Below are 17,376 nucleotides of genomic sequence, written 5' to 3' on the forward strand. Positions count from 1 at the left end.
CATAGCTAGAACACATCTCTCTACAGGTAATAAAAAGTAACCTTTCTAATTGCTGTGGTGAATTGCATCTTCTACAATGAGAGAAGACTTGTTCTACACCCACGAGAGCACTTGGACGGGCAAGTCAACGATTTTTGAGTTCACTTTTGACTTTGGTAAAGGGTTAACTTGAATTTCGTTCTTGCTCGAGATTGATGAGCAATGGTGAAGCCCGATACTCGCTAACATGCTACAAGGGATGTGGTGTCGGGGTGTTGACAATTCTAAGATGACAGTGGCCATAGGAAGTAGTACAGCGCTACCTTGAGATACGAGTGATACTGCCATTCATCTGAATTTTTTCTTTGACTTGTGAGCGCAAACCTGAGATATGTGGGCTTTATGGTGTGAGTAATTTTGACAAAAGGTGAACATTTCCTCCCCCCAAAAAAGGTGCTTTCAAAATGTTTAATCCCACTCCCAGTTTAAGTTTATGGTCAAAGTTAAGATAAAATAAAGACAATTTCAAGTTGTGTATGTAAAGAAATCACTTATATGCTTTAGTAAATTCCACTAGCATAATGCCGACAATGACCAAATGAAGAGAAAATGCCTCTGACAAGATTAAGAGTTAGCATCGACAATCGCAGTTTTAGAACCCTTTTGAGAAACCGATAGAGTGCATGTAATGTTACTCACTGGCATACTGTATATACTTTATCCTTCAGAAAAAAATAAAATAAAAATACAGCAACTTACTAAGGGTAGAACAGCTGCAGCAGAAATTAATTCTTCATCTGTCTACATGACTATAATTGTATCGACTAGTGGCCAAGGCGGCACATCAACTGGCATTGGACTCTGATGATGAAATATTAGGCCGTGAGGCACAGACCGTTTAATGCTTTGCATTCTATTTCAATTTTATCACCCCGTTTTTATAGTCCTATTTTTTTCTGAGTTAAAAGTTTTTTTCTGGCTGGAATGGATTTATGACACTTCCATTCGTTTCAATGATGAAAGATGATGTGAAAAGAGTTTTCAATTCCGAGCATGAGCATGGAAAATGCTCTTATCTCAAGGTACCACTGTATTTTCTAATTTCAGTAATGATGGGGGGGGGGGCAAAGTGTTATTTTGTCTTCTGTTGTCTAAACACAAAAAATGAGACAAGTGTGCAGCTTGCTCGTCAATCAAGAAGCAATAAAGAAAAGTGTTAGTGTTCTATCCGCAAGGGGGCGCATTTACATTTTCAATCGGTTGAAAGGGATACATTTTTCATGCAGACCGAATATTGCTGCCACACCAAAAAAAAAAAAAAAGTCACTATCCGTACATTTGAACAGTAAACTACATTTGATGACAACGGTTATTATTATGGCTACAGTTGAGCCTTTGCAGTTGTATGTTGAATAAACAGTATTTTAAGATGTAGATGGTTAAGCTCTGAGTGAATTTAGCCTGCCAAACATGCTAATATTCATCACTGGTGGTGTTTGTATGTGCGCTTGAGGCAGAGTTCTTCTCCAAGCTCTCTTGTTGAGTCAAGGACAGTCTGCGGTCTTTCCTCAGCCAAGAGTTTGGGTGAAGGCTCCTGCAGCTTTTCAAAGGACCCAATTTAAGATGCTCTTTTGCTGGACACTCTTTGCAACTTGACCCTCGCTCCTCATGCTTCCCAAAAATCTGTGTGCAGCTTGTGGCAGTAGATATGGAAGGAGCGCATGCCTTGGTTTGTGTCGGTGCAGGGGAGGTGGGGTTAGAGGACAGGCTGGAGGAGCTCTTCTCCACGGCCGCCAGTGACCTTCTGTTCCGCTGGCGAAGCCCTAACTTTGGGGCACGCTCGCTTTTGTCATCTTCGTCGTCATCATCATCCTCGTCAGCGAGGCCATCCGTGCTCCCGGAGTTGCATGGTTGAATCTTCGCTACATACACCAACACTGGCTCAGAGCACCGACGCTGCCTCTGCATGCTGTGCAGGGAAAGGATGTCTAGGGTTGAGCAGGTGGGGTCTATGATCGGTGCATCTTGCATCTGCCTGTTTCCCCTCTGCATCTGGCAGTTAGTGAGCCGGACATCTGGGTCTGGGTCCTGCTCATAGTCGCTGAACGTGAGGACTGAATCCACACTGCCTGGTTTGGCTCGGAGACGTCTGCCGCAAAAGCTCGGCGACCCACCGCTGCTAGTATCCAATTCGTTCTCTAGGCTGTCATAGGATGAATCTGTCAAAGGGTACGTCCACTTGTCTAATGGCCAAGGAAATAGCAACAATGAATCACCATCAATGTATAGTGACACACACAAAAAAAAAAATTTCAAGGTAAATGCTTTCCAGATTCATGAAAACACAAGATCATAAGTACCGCAAAGTCCCGTCTCCTGGGTGTTGAGTCTCAGTGGTGAGTCTCCAAACAGAGAGCAAGGCTCCTCTCCCAAAATCTGCTGGCAGTGTTCTATCATGAACTTCACCAAGTTACAAACCTGCAGCAAACAAAAATCAGCATTCCTTCCTCGATTTACATAGTTACTTATGATACTTTGTGGTATCTGACAAATTAGGGACCACATGTAAAGAAAGAACAACAGCATATGGAAAATCAAGTCTTTGAGGTGGCCCAACCAATGGAATGGTGGTCTGTAATGCAGCTGGTGCTTATACCACAAAAGGAAAGCTGTGCTGACCACAGGAAATGTAGGCCCCACAATGGAGGAAGTCAAAGGTGTTCACGTCATTGGATGTAGCAAGTATGTTTTACCATCCATCCATCCATTTTCTGAGCTGCTTATACCTTATACGGGTCATGGGAGTGCTGGAGACAATCCCAGCTATGTTTGGGTCGGAGGCAGGATACACCCTGAACTGGTTGCCAGCCAATCTCAGGGCACAAATAAACAAACAACCATTCACACTCACACCTACAGGCAATTTAAAGTCTTCAATTAATGTCACGTTTTTGGGATGTGGGAGGAAACCAGAGTGCCTGGAGAAAACCCACGCAGGCACGGGGAGAACATGCAAACTCCACACAGAACCCCAAGATTTGAACCCCAGACCTCAGAACTGTGAGGCAGACGCTCTAACTAGTCACTCTGTGTGCCACTGTGTTTTACCAGTGCCCTCAAAATAACCTCAACACAACAATTGGGAGAATATATCCAATTGTCACATAGGGGTGTACTCTCTTTTGTTGCCAGCAGATTCAACATTTTTGATTTTTTTTTTTTTTTAATCCTGGGTAAAACTTCATCTCACACTGTGATGTATACTGTGTGTTGCACCCCACAGTCATGCAGTGATAGATATGGGGAAAAAAGTCCACCAGCCACCACTGGTGGCCATGTTTTTGCCCCTCTGCTCACTTGCCTTCCTGGTTCCTTCGTTCTCTGCCTCAGGGCTGCAGAGTGCCCCGGGAGGCCAAAGCATGCTGGGGGCGATGCACACCGCCAGGTTGAAGCTGGTCATCTGGTTCTCGTGGGCGTTGCCTCGAATAACGTGCAGCACAGCCAGCAAGTAGCGTAGCAACAAGGCGTTGCCATTAGGCAGCCGACACATCATCCTGTGAGAGGAGAACCAACTATTCCTACTCACTGCTGTAACTTTTAACATTGTGTGTTTGTTTGTTGGACAAACAAGAGTTTGAAATACAGTGCTCCACAGAAATGAGTACAGCCCAGAAAATTTGCTCAAAAGCCTTAAAAGTCAATAGTTTCTATTGAATACTGTACTGCAAATGTAGGCCATGAATTGCAACTTGAGAGCCCGATTGGAAGAGGGTGGATAGGTGTTTGTGGATGACAGAAACTACTTTATTAACCACATAAGAGAAATATAATAAAATGTGTATATTAGTACGATAAAAATGCCAAGACATTAACTGAATGTTGCTAAATAGGAGATTGAAACATCCATCCATCCATTTTCTTCGCCGCTTATCCTCACGAAGGTCACAGAAGTGCTGGAGCCTATCCCAGCAGTCATCGGACAGGAGGCGGGGTACACCTTGAACTGGTTGCCAGCCAATCGCAGGGCACATGGAGAAAGACAACAGTCGCACACACAAACACACCTAGGGGCAGTTTAGAGTCTCCAACTAATGCATGTTTTGAAGTTGGGGAGGGGGGAGGGGGGAATGAAGCTCCCAAAAAAAAGAAAAAAAAAACACGCAGGCATGGGGAGAACATGTAAACTCCACACAGGTGGGCCCCAGGATTTGAACTCTGTTCTTCAGAACTGCGAGGCCAACGCTTTAACCAATCACGCCACAGTGCCGCCCACAGTCGCTTAACTTTTGATAGGAGCTCTGAGCACGCACTGACTTGAGTTTGAGCGACTGCTTGACTCAAAGCAGCCAGTGGCTCATCTTTGCACCGCCCCGTGTACATTGGGGATCGCTCGGCTTGGCTACCCGGTTAACATGTCCGGGCGTTCGAACACCGAGAATTGGGTCGAAAACCAAGGCATTTTTAACACAGATGTTTTGGTCAAGCACTGATTTGTACAAACAGATGTTCGAACTCTGAGGTTCTACTGTATTCTTTTATGATGAGCACTGTACATGCATGATTTTAAGTGGCAAATAATAGCAACATATATACTAATGTTGTATATATCTACGGTGGGAGAGGATGCTACACATTCATCTCCAGTCTTTTAGAAACAGACGGAATTGAAAAGGATTATTGACTGGATGAGGTGACTAAGTGTGTTTTTGACACCGTTGTATTTCTTGCACCCGATCCTGCTCCCCCTCTTCATCAGCCAGCGCATCCATCCAGTCTTCATGCAGCTCACAACATAACAGGCTGCCGGGAATGTTGCGCAGGAAGTCCTAGCAAACAATCAAAAGATGAGTTGCCAAAATGAGGACAGACGGCACTAAGAATAAAAGACAAGAAGGTCAAGATGACATTTTGGTCCAAAAGTGAACTGCTTGTCCATTAGCACTAACAGGGATTAGAATGCAGATTAAGGACCCTACGAACACATTGTCCTGCTAATGAGGATGTGCAAGAGGAGATTAAAGGGCAGGTGAGAGATATGGGTCATCATGACAGCTGCTTACTTTGAAGACACCAGCAATGATGAAGATGTGGTCCCGCGTTAGGGGGAGAAGGAAATCGCCTTCATCCAATGAGTCCCGCAGCTCCCTGACGGCCCGAGCACCCGCCGGGCGTCGAAAGATGCCCCGTGTCCCAGGCCCCTCGTGATACAGGAGTGCCAGCATGTCCTGGCGAGGGAGAGCGGCGATGACGGCGACAACTGGTGTAGTAAAATCAGTGTAAAAGTAGGGTTGCAAAGGAGAGGAAAGTATCCAATAACTGCTCTGAAAGTTGCAAATAAATTTGGATTTATAATGAATGCAAACTAGAAAACTTTCCCCAAAATTAAATGGGACTCAGGGGTAATATAGTGGAAATGTCTCATATTCGTGCTTAAACAGAAGGGGCAGTCAACCAATAATGTGCCAAATTTAATTGAGTCTACAAATTTAGTCCAGTAGTACTGGTAGTTTAAGTTTTTAAGACTGTCCTCATCCTGTCAGCCATTTTGGAAATGAGATGCTCGTTAGAAGCAGAGAGCTGTAATTACATGTCTTGCTTTCGAAAGTGCCACACCACTAAATATTTCAAAAAAGTTGAAAAATGTGTATGGGGAAGCTGTAAAGGGCTACAGCAGCATCAAAAGTGGGTGTCCAGGATCAAAGGCGAAGAACAAGAGCCTGCTTGGAGTGGCTTCTTCCCTCATTTGGGAACAAAACCGCAAGATACTTGAACTTCTCCATTTTCTGACTGGACCATGGCCTCAGATTTGGAGGGGCTGATTTTACACTCAGTGGTGAATCATTCCAGTGAGAGTTCAAGCGCAGGACTTCATTTAGTCATCAGAAGTACCTCATATGTAAAAAGAAGAGACGCAGTGCTCAGGCCACCAAAGTGGCCCCTCTGAACACCTTGGTTGCCTGTTAGTGTAGGACTTCTGTCCATAATTGTAATCAACAAGTTCAGTGGCAAAGGACAGCCTTGGAGGTTTCCAACCCTCACTGGAAACCAATTTGACTTACTGGCAGCAATGTGAACCAGACTCTGACACTGTACACTCATACAGGGACTGACCAGCTCTTATTAAAGGTTTCGGGGTTTCTCCCACAGAACCCTCCACAGAACCCCAAAGATGGGAGAACTTGTCCCACAATCCCCAGATTGCCCTCATAGGAAGGCATGTCGGTGGAATTGAGGTCTTACAAGTATTTGTCCATGTCCTGACTTGAGGTCACCATAACACAGTGGTGACAGTGTACTGGTTCCCACTCCTGATACCCCAGGTGGTGGACCAGAATTTCCTCAAAGCCATGCAGAGGTTTTTCTCCATGACCTCACCAAACCCTTCCTACACTTGAGTTTTCACCTCAGCAACCACCAAAGCTGTGTTCGAGTTGGTCTCCTGGAACACATCAACTTCCCCTGGAGCCACACCATCCGGAAAGGCCTAATTGGGACAGCTCATAACTTGATAAACTCATCAGTAAGTTCCTGGCATCTTCCCCTGAATTCACATTAATGTCAGAGTTTCTATTTTGAAAATTCCTGGAATTTTTTGCAACCCAAGTGTGAACACCCACCATCACGGGCTTTGGCAGAGCCTCTTCTACACACAAGGTGCTGAGGGGGTGGCCGAACAAGCAGCCTTGAGAAGCGGCGCCCATAGAAGATGCCAGCTGATTGGAGGAACCTCGCAGAAAGGCCCAAGTGATGAGCGACCGTCTCCTTTTCAAAGGTTTCTGTGGGAACTCTGACAGAAACAGACAAGACTATTAGAACCGCTGCGCCGGTTTAAGTCTGCTGCGCTGTCGACCAGAACTTACCTGTTGCCACCTGCGGTTGAAGCATTTCCTCAGGGCGGGGTTTGAGGATAAATTGGCACCGCTTGTGCACCTGCACCTGGTCCACCTGTATCGCCCAGTCTCTGTCCTCTGGGACTGTCGCGCTGTGTGCCAACGCTCGTCGCACGTGACTCATGTGGATACTGAAGGGGAACTCGTGACCTGAGACAGAGAACCGGGAGTACTTCTTCATGCGCATCCTTTTGTGTTAAAAATAAGCTTTAAGTGCATCTCTTAGTGGTAAGTACAAAATACTTTGCCACAGAGTCAGAAACATTGAACATTTGTGGACCCAACTTGTCCTACACAGACCCCCATCTACAAATTACTGGGCAACCATCACGTTATACCCATTTGGTGGCCACGAATAGGCATTTTGTACACACTTATCAATATCACTTCCACAAATGAAAACGTTCACAGGCATGTCTGAAGCAGTGTAGAAGAGTAACACTGACTGTAAAGAAAAAAAAAATGTGGATAAACATAGAAGCATAGAATGAGGCCGCGCCGAGGGATAAAAAAAACATGAACTCCCTCTAAAGCGCAAGCAGTTTTTTGGTGTGTATTTAATGGTGGTAAACACTATTCAAAACATTGTCCTTGAAATTAATAAGGATTTTGGATGTGACAGTTTCACTCTGCAGTATCTATTTATTTAAGGGGAAAATTAACTAAATACTAAATGAGGTTGAACAGCAAACTAATTTGATTACATTGTTTTTGCATGGCTCCATCTAACAACTGCACTGACAGTTCAGCATTTCTTGTGAACTTTCAAGCACATTTAATATTCATTCAAGATTTTCAAGTGAAACAAAACAACCTAAATGAAGTGATGGAGATTGATCAAAGAAAAGGTCTAACCAATGAGTGGATAAGGTGTGTTGTCCCTCTTGGAGAGGATCCACAGCTGGTAGTCCTTCACATTACCCTGAACACAAGAACAAAGTTTAGATATTCACACCACAAAGACTTTTTTTTTTTTCTTCACAGATTAATTTTTGTCAGTGAGTGACAGGCAGTGGAATATAGAGGAATCTTGATAAAAGTATGCAAGACTCAGGACGATAGTCTCTCCGCTAATGTACAACTTATGATGTTACTCACAATAACGCCGAACTGCTGCAAAGCCAGTCGGATCACCTCATTGGTTGAATCAGAGTTGCTGACGGGCAAAGTCTTGGTCTAAAAGGTGGAAGAGGAGGACGTATAATACTTACAAGTGGGAAGCTGGGAAACTGTGCTAAAAGTCTCTACAGTTTTTTTTTCTTTCAATCTGCTTACAACAGCGTAAGTATTAAGTCCCTTCCCGTACACTCGAAGAGGGATGGTCTTAGGTTCTTCTCTCTCTTTTTCCTCTTTAATACGACTGCAGACAAAAATCAAAGGCAAGTTATTAGGCTCTCGTGTACAAACGCACGTACATATTTTAATGTGCAGCACATGAGGTAAGCTGACCTTTTCAGGTGGCACAACCATTTCTCTTTTTGTTCTGCCGAGCTGATGGAGACATACCAAACGAAACCCAGATCACCAATGTTAAGACATTTTTCAAAGACTTCATATAAATGCCTGATGTCTATACACTTGTATTGTGGCTCAGGCTCCTTGGATCCTCTTTATGGAGATGTTTGGTATCTGTGTGTCTTTCACCTGAACGTTGCGACGGAGTTACACGTGGGCCAGCCAATGACAAAGCTCCTCTCAGGGCAGGTGCTTCCTTCACACACCTCCTCCGTGCAACTTGCTGTCCACATTTCACACACAAGCGCTTGGGCCTTCTGCTTGAATTGGTTGGCTGACCTGGTGCGACGTAAATTCCATGATTAAACTCTCCTACGGACGTGAACATCTTGCCTTCTGAAACAAGCATTAAAAGACACGCACAAGTTGCAAACACACATGTGCTTACTTGGCTTTGGCGATCACTAGGATGTCTGTGAAGAGGAAGAGGTGTCTGTCCTGTGTCTGCATGCCAGTCTTTAACTGGATGTGTCCGTGGAGGAGAAATAACCTATCAGGCACTCTCAGGAAGGACTGGACCAATGAGCATGTCTCTGGGAACACAGGAACCAGGAGGCTCTCTCTGGAAGATCCAAATCACCACCACTTACTAAGAGATCCCGATCTATAGAAATGCAACATCTTTCGGGGATCCTCCTATTGTTTATGATTATGACTTGGAAAAATGGTCAATTCCATACAGTCGCTGACTTTTGAATAATTTATTTGGATCTCCATGAGCTTTAGCCAAGCCAATTGCTGTTGTATCTGGAGTCCACGTCCCCCGTTGCTATCCCATATTTCTACTATTTAGACCACCATAGAAGTGACTCTCTAACATGGATTTAGTATAAAATTGTCAAATTCATTGGGGGGGGGGGGGAACCACACACACCCTGTCACACCAGAAAAGTGTCTAGAAAAGGGCCCTCTTACAGCTACATCTACTTGACCGTGTTTTGTATCCGCTTTGTTTGTATTTGGCTAAGACCACGTTTCCTCTGATTGGTTGCCTCTGTGTTGAAGATCCACTGGTATGAGCAATTGTGTTTATTATGTTGACAGCGCTGGCTTGAGAGGTAAACAGAGATCTTCGCTAGTGATGTAGATAAGCTCAAGACGTTTGAATGACCTGATTTCAAGGCCTCTCAACAGAAGCCCATCCAGAACTGAGGAATACGTGACAACTTTAATTGATATTTCACGTTAAGTGAGGTACCATAAAGCAAACATTACATACCGAAGAATAAATGAAGATGGTTTGGTAAAATATGGCACATTTTCCGTTGCAGTACACAATTACAAAAGCACAAAATAAAAATTACAAAACGCATCAGAATAATCATGAGAAAAACTACAACACATTCAAATAGTACAGGATTTTCAGCACAGTGTCGCAAAGTCACTACAGTACACTTTTCTTTTTCCAGTTCGGATGGACGTGAGGCCATTAGCATTTGACGGCATAGGCAAGGCGGTTTTTGGAAGCATATCACTGCCTTGCACGTGGTTTCCAACTGATACTGGACATGCGTTGCAAAATGACTGCAATTTAGCACCAATTTGAGAGGATTTATGGCTGTTACAATCCTCCAATGCATAGCCAAATTTACACTATCTGTTTCAACTTTGTCAAAACAGGATTTGTTCTTGACAAACCATGCAAAAAAAACAGAGGGCCTAATACAACCACGAGTGATGAAAACACCAAGCAGCCAGAGCAGGCGTTGAACTGGAACTCAATATTGACAAAATTTCAATTCCGCGGCTCCTTCAGAGCGTAATAAAGCCGTACCTGTACGGACTTCAGGTTGTTCAGGGTCTTCAATTATGATGATCAACAATCTGAAGTCAGTAAAGGTAAAGATATTGCTCTCCAAAGCATGCCCTGAATCGAGCTCATATTGATGGCGAGATCCTATGTCTCCCTCTCTCCAGAAACTGGGACCAGTGTTCGGAAGGACAAATGGTTATTGGAATCATTTGTTTCAAAGAGGGAGGCACCTGTTTCTCATAAATTGTGCAGATAATTTCAAGATTATTTTTTGCATTTAACATCTCAACTGCACCTCATAGGTCATGTGCTGTGGTCTGCAAAGAATTTTTACCTGGAAAGTGTCTTGGACCTGTAGAGAGCTTTTCTGATGACAAGAGCAGGTGTGGACTGACATCGTAGACTTTGGGACTTCTCCCGCTAAATGAGACACAAATATAAACAAATACAGTCTTCAAGGACTCGGTCTAGGGACTGGAAGGTGGCAGGTTCAAGATCCAACAGAAGTGGTGTTTTGGGTTCTCTCTCACTCGCATATTAAGACCGGTTTTGAGTCCCTTCTACATTGCCCACCTGGAGGTGCGTAATTTAGAAAGGCACCTATGCTGCAACTTTGGCCAACAGAGCAAACATTGTTCTGTAAATCTGTCACAAATTCTCATGCATCGCGACATAGTATTACAGTATTATTGTCAATCATAATAATGGCCAAGCCAACCTTTTGTTGAAATCCCAGGTCAAGGTTCGCCGATTCTAGATTAATAGGCCACACATTTTGGCCATTGTAATTCTGTTGATCCAGCTAAGTCAGAGGGGGACAAACATTCCAGTCATGCCCCCAGAATCTGATTTCTTCACTAATTTGTCGCATTTGACCACCACCACAACTCAATGAGTGACTCAGTGCAATAAGGACTAGTTCATTACCCTGTAGTATGAAGTCAAGATGGGAATTGGGGCAGGGTTCTGAACACAATTTACAACACTTGGGGATGTGCCTTTAAGCAAGGGCTTCTTCAACCGCACAATGACGTCAAGAGGCCTACGCCACAATGCCCGCTTTTGTGAATGCGTATGTTGTATGTGTTGCACCGCATTCAGGTTTTAATATTCCGGTTATTTAAAAACATATGTATACAGGCAATTCTTGCAAAAATTATACAATTTTAAAAAGATGCGTTAAGCAAATGAAGTTTGTTAATGTTTGCAGAATGTATAATGACAAAATTTACTTTTTGCGTGCAAGAATGTGAAAGTGCGCAGCATGCATTACTTTTTTTAGGTAATTGAAAAAAAATACAAGTGGGAAGCAGAGTTAGTAATAGTCCAACGAAATTTAAAGTAAAAAAGGAACAAAATAATCATGTCGTGCCACAGTCGGTACACATTATTAACAATTGTAAAGCCTAGTCAAATTAGTATGACTAGTGTATATATATATATATACACACACACACGTTTAAATGTAAACAGATATTTTTCATTTAATTTAATTTCCCTAGGACACAATCATATTTTAAAAGATATATTCTTGGAACACAATCCATGCGTTCATTTTTCTATCGCACTTGTCTGCATTTGAGTTACTTGGAGCACGCTCAGTAATCTTAAAAGAATATATATATTTGATTAAAGAAAGTAATAAAATAAATTATGATCATAATAATTATTATTTTCTGGGAACCAAAATGATTTTGGGCCTTAACATGAGATAATGCTTTTCAATTGACTGCAACAAAACTTTCCGATATGAACAATATCTACCCGTCTGTTGTCGCTCTGTCCCGCCCCCTGACTCAGTCTGTCCTGTTGATGTTGCGGCGACATGTTGTCCATCCAGCCTCCAGACGTCTGCAGATCAGTGTCCAGCTGTCCTCACGCAATCTAATCTCCTTAATGAGATCCGGGAGGACAAAAACATCTCAATGCGTTGGAAGTTGCAAGGAACTTTCGGACTGAGAATGAAAAACAGAGACTGAGAAACAGACAGGGAGAGAGAGAAGAACAAAATTCTAAATTGTCAAAGCACCCTCAGAGAGCGACGACGCAGGAGCTGCAAGCCCACACGCTTCTTGTTTTTGTGGATTAGCCACCTCTTAATGCTTCTCCACTCATTGCAGAGGCGGGGCCTGAGCAAAGGCGGGAAAACAGTTGACACTATATTTAGAAGTTACTTTCACCCTATTCCAACACAACAGAGTAATTATTACCCTCCATTATCGGCACGTCCCCTTCCAGTCTTGACAAATGAACCCAAATCCTTTCATATTTGGACGTAAACATTAAATTTCACTCTACTATGCACGTGACCAGTGGCATCACAAAACAAATTACAAGTACTTCGGTGTTGTACTTAACCACAGCAGTTTTTCCAGGCGTCGGTACTGGAGTACTGTATTTATTTTTCTGTGTCGTTACTTTTACTCAATACAGTTGAAATTGACATCTGTCCTTACTTTGTGGAAATAAAATGGGCTTGTTATACCTTTTTCAACTTGCAAGGATGACGGCACAACGTAAAACTAACATAAATACAGGTACTGCAGCAGAGAAGTCAACATTGAGAGCTTTAATGGTTGCTACCTTGGGGACTTGGAAAAGTGTAAAGAACAAGGAGAGGAGCGACATGGAGTCACGTGAACCAAGCTGGTGATGCAAAAGATTCCGTAAGGCAAGATATTCCCCATCCATCCAAGGCCTTTTTAGATGGGGCCCTTTCCATTGCTGTTTTTTTATTCATATTTTGATGACCCTTTTATCTACTTTGCATGATAATTTGGCTTGGAAATGCCAAAAATGTCCCTTTTCAAGCTATACTACTTCATCTTTTCCACCTTGGATTTGAGATGGTCGGATTTCCAGTAACTAGGCAACATATAAATTAGCTTTGCTCTGATTGGATCACTCATCTTCCTTAACTTAAACATGTAAAATGGCTTGGGTCTGGTTGGACAATATCACGACATCCATTAGACAGAAGTCACATCCTTCAGTGCCTAGTTTAGACTCAAATCCCTCCCATGAACATGATTGTGGGAGTTATTTATATAGACGGAACACACATTTAAATACAGGTTACAAGTTTACATATGTTGTGTTTGTCCAAAGATTTCAAAAGTGACAAATGCTTTGTAACACAAATGAAATTGTATTTTTGTTTAGTAAACCAAACATTGTCAACTCAAATGCAATCTTATTTGTTCCAATTTCAATAAATGACTTGTTCCTGTGACATTTATGAACTTCACATTAACATTTCAGAATTCATAATGGACCTTTACGACTGGCGATCTTCAGCTCCGCCCCCTTAGCTATACAGTTGCCATGCCCCACAATCTTCCAAAATGGCAACTGAACAGAACATGTTCGAAGTCGATTTTCATTACGTATTACAGATATTGCGATATGTTTTTTGCCAAATGTGTCAGACTTGTCCAAGACAGTTCTACAGAGAGGTCTCAACTATTTCACGCAAGGATATGTATACGTAATTAAGGTTTTGGACGTAGCAGAACCCAATATCAGAACTACAACGAAATGTTGGCGATCGATGCAAAAAAGTTTGACGCCTCACAAACTTCATATTGAAATCCAATAGGATAGAATTGTGGAATTGTACTGCGCATGTAAAGCAGGGTGAGTACTTGTTACTTGGAAAGATCACAAGTAATATCATCGTAGTCTTTATAAGTGAGTGGGTGTATTCATTTGACTTGGCTCGTAATCGAACCCAGTGCTATGTCTTCAAAAGTTCAGATGTGTTAGAAAAAGGCAAATAGACATTTCTCTTGCATGACATCGCACTTTTACGTATTACGAACCCGACTCTTTGGCATAAAACATTGCACATGTCATTCAGCAGGCCAGTGATACACTAACAGAGTGAAAGTTGTTCTCCTGCAATGTATAAAGCCCTGATAATAATTCAATCAAACTCAGAGAAGATACTTCTCCCTCACTTACCTTCAAACCTACATCCTTGTGTTTGTTGATATTGTCCACACTTAGTTGTACGTGAGCAAGCCTTAATCCATCGTAGACAGTTCGTCAACTGTGTTTTAGGCTTTGGAAAACAAATGAACCGGGCCCCTTATAACCTAGCAGGATATCTTTCATCAGAATTGCACATTCCCAAAGCACATCTGAGGCCCATTTTCTTCGTAACATTGATTTTTCCAAGCGCACGCTACTGACAACCAGCATTACTTGTGGGACAATACGGCGAGAGGGGCGTGTCAAGCCAGGGGTTGAGACAACGCGGCTATCTGATTGGCTATTATTGTACGAGTGATTGACAGGTTGGACAGGTATCATGGATAGGTTGCTGTATAAATAACTTTCAATAAAAACAAACTGGAATAAAATGATTACTATGCAACTCTTGGGTCTGTAATCTTACGAATCCTGTGAGATTTGCTGATGTTGAGTGTGACATCAAACATGGTGACAATGGAACTTTTAAAGTCATTTTTGTCAAGAATTGATATTCAGAGCATTTGTCTGCAAGTTCCTCTGCAATGCATCGCAGCTTTGAGCACACTCCAATCCAGTTTATCGATTGCCCGTCTGGAAAAAGAGAAGTGGGCCACAAACTGGGCTAAAGCCAAACGAGGCCAGAAAGTGCTCCTTCCCCAAATTGGCCACCATCAGCCCCGTTTAAACTGGATCACTACAATGATGACTTTCCCTGATGTTGATAATGAGCAGCCTTGGGCGCAGCACAGAAAAGCACATTTAATTCCCATGTGAGAAAAGTGTTGATTTACTCCATTATGTCATGTTTCAGGAGATCTGGGTAGAACCCACATTTCCAATCCTTTGCTTCTTTGGTAACAGAGTATTATAGGTTCCTAATTCAGTGCAACATCCTAACTTGGAGGCAGGTGCCCAGACATTTTGGGGTGTGGGAACTAAAGCCACCCCCTCACCAAAATTTTCCCCAAAATTAAGGAAAAAAAATAGTAGGATATATTTAATTAAATATACTTTTGCTAGCACAAAAATATGTTAACAAAAACACAATGGAGGTGAAGGAAAGATTCAGTGGACATAAATTTACACACCCCTGTTCAAATGCAACATTTTTGTGATGGGGGGGAAAAAAAAACAAGACTAATCTTGGTGAACATTTTGACCAGAATTCCAAAACATATATATGGCACAAACACAACACTGCTCATCACCAGAAGAACAGTATTCCTGATGTGAAACACGATGGTGGCAGTGTCCTGCTTTGGGGCTGTTTTTCATCACCTGGAACTGGGATGCCGACTTTTTTGCATATCCTGTTATATTAATACTATAACAACTGATGGACTAATGTGGTCATTGGTATAATGTTTCAAAGGTACACAGGGACCTTCACCAACAATTGAGCCTGCCCAAGTAATTGAATGAATTAGGCCTAAAATTTAAAAAAAGTACTTGTTTGCTGTTACCCCACCCATCATAATCATACCGAAGACTGCATTATACTGTATGTATGCTTAGAAGTTCATGTTCTCAAAAACTTGGAAAGACATTTGTTAATTTTACCAATGCTTTTTTTTTTTATTTTGGAAAAAAAAATAGACAATAAGGGTACTTGTTTCGGCTACATCAGGAAGTGACTGTTCTTCATGGCCTCTGTTTTTTTTGTCCAGTGTGTTTCATGAAAAGCTGCTCTTTTTTCTTTTCTTTTTAGCTGATAGTCTTAAGCTATTTGACTTACCAATGAAACACAAATTTCTCATTTCCTCTGACTAAAGGGCCAAGTCGTCAGCTGACTTTTCTAGCGCAGCTGCATCAGTTTCCAGCCTTCTCTTCTTTTTTTATTATCTTCTCCAATTCCTATCTGCCTCTTTTCAGCTTTCTTCTCCATTTCTCACTCTTTCCTTTGGTCATCAAGCTAGCCATGGTACCTCTGCCGTGCACCTGCTGCTGAAAGTAGATTCCTTTTGACCACAATCTTACCAATCTCTCCACCTGACTGAAAATAGTAGTAAATACTCCTCTGGGCCACAAATGTTCTCTCTCTGTAGTGGATTTGACATAATGTTGGTGTCTACGGAGATCATTCAAACCACCCCAATGTTTTTTGTTCCTACAATTATCCTACCAAAAAAAACCCCCACCCTTTTAAATCCAGCGAGTGGTGCCGCATAAAGGAACTCTGCAGACACCAACATAAAATCCACTATACCCCCATTTTATATTGCATCATTCATAATATGCTGTTTGTAATCTTTTCGTTAGATATTTAAAATTAAAACGTATTTTACAAAACCTTGGTACACTATTACTTAAATCTGAGTTATAATGACTCATTCCTCTTTACTTGCATAGCATCCCATTATATTTCATTTGTGATAATTTTCTTTAACTTTACTTTGTTTTAAAAATATGGCAATATTTTGAAAACTGTCAAATTTTTCATGGTCACAATTTTCTAAATGCCACAAGATATTTAAAACTTTTTCCATTTGAATGGAAGGAATAATTCTTTCTGCGATAGAACCCAGCTTTGTTCACTACTTATCTGTGAACATCCCTGCAATTGTGTGCATGCATTTACCAAATTTTTGGACATAATCACGAGCCAGTAAATATCTACCCCGAGGTGGCATAAATTATAAGGCAACAATAGGTCATTTGAACACCATAATGGGAGTCACTGATATAGTGGTACACTCACCTGACTTTGTGCAGGTGCTGTGGGTTCAATTCCCATTCAATGACGGTGTCGATATATGGCCTATGACTGATTGGCCATCAGTTCAGGGTGTAGTCCGCCTTTAGCTCAAAGTTGGCTGGCAAAGGCTCCACCACTCCCACAAACCTTGTGAGGATACGCGGCTTGCAAAATAGATGAATGAATGCTGTAATGGTTTCCAACAAGAAAGGAACTCACATATGTAACTGGTGCTTTGACTAAACACATGATCAAAATGTTTTAATTACAAATGAGTCCCTTTGAAATGTTTTAATTTTGTCTTTTTCATTCCACAAACTCACATCTACTGCCACGCGTATACGTTTTAACAGTGCCTTAAATTTCATCCACTTGACACTAAACTTCGCTCCCTCCTATATAGTAATACCTTACTCCTCTTAATCAACCTGATGATATACCGAGGTACTTAAGGTGCACAATCGGTGCCGACCGACCTGTAAAAATGAACTTTGAGTTGCCATTATATTACAAAATGTTTTATTTCTGACAAGAGAAACATAGATTATGTGCAAAAAAAAATATGAAAA

The 17,376-nt window shown here is 42.0% G+C and overlaps 1 protein-coding gene across 3 annotated transcripts; it reads right to left on the reverse strand.

Annotated features, from left to right (window-relative positions):
- Positions 1–148: 148 nt before the first annotated feature.
- On the reverse strand, positions 149–12,755 carry LOC133491215 (rho GTPase-activating protein 20-like). 3 transcript variants are annotated; one of them, XM_061802164.1, is made up of 16 exons: positions 12,167–12,755; positions 11,902–12,029; positions 10,472–10,557; positions 8,773–8,946; positions 8,514–8,663; positions 8,319–8,360; positions 8,145–8,229; positions 7,968–8,045; positions 7,725–7,791; positions 6,840–7,019; positions 6,597–6,766; positions 5,040–5,204; positions 4,693–4,805; positions 3,341–3,533; positions 2,340–2,457; positions 149–2,222 (listed from the first exon to the last, which is right to left on the reverse strand). In XM_061802164.1, the coding sequence occupies exons 2-16, from the start codon at positions 11,971–11,973 to the stop codon at positions 1,453–1,455; spliced, it is 2,463 nt and encodes an 820-aa protein (XP_061658148.1). In that variant the 5' UTR covers positions 11,974–12,029; positions 12,167–12,755; the 3' UTR covers positions 149–1,452. The 3 variants fall into 3 exon arrangements, with proteins under 3 accessions (XP_061658148.1, XP_061658164.1, XP_061658156.1); XM_061802180.1 differs by lacking the exons at positions 3,341–3,533; positions 4,693–4,805; positions 5,040–5,204; XM_061802172.1 differs by lacking the exons at positions 10,472–10,557; positions 11,902–12,029; positions 12,167–12,755 and having other exon boundaries at positions 8,763–8,847.
- Between the last annotated feature and the right edge of the window lie 4,621 nt (positions 12,756–17,376).

Source organism: Syngnathoides biaculeatus, chromosome 2 (genome assembly GCF_019802595.1).
Source record: "Syngnathoides biaculeatus isolate LvHL_M chromosome 2, ASM1980259v1, whole genome shotgun sequence".
NCBI lineage: Eukaryota > Metazoa > Chordata > Actinopteri > Syngnathiformes > Syngnathidae > Syngnathoides > Syngnathoides biaculeatus.

What these genes read in the sequence shown, in the direction of transcription:
- LOC133491215 (XM_061802164.1), bottom strand. Translation starts at nt 11,973, where the DNA reads ATGGACAACATGTCGCCGCAACATCAACAGGACAGACTGAGTCAGGGG. An exon ending in CTAGTGATCGCCAAAGCCAA is followed by an intron (nt 8,664 to 8,772) that starts GTAAGCACATGT and finishes ACGTCGCACCAG; the next exon opens with GTCAGCCAACCAATTCAAGC. An exon ending in CACACCTTATCCACTCATTG is followed by an intron (nt 7,020 to 7,724) that starts GTTAGACCTTTT and finishes TCTCTGTCTCAG; the next exon opens with GTCACGAGTTCCCCTTCAGT.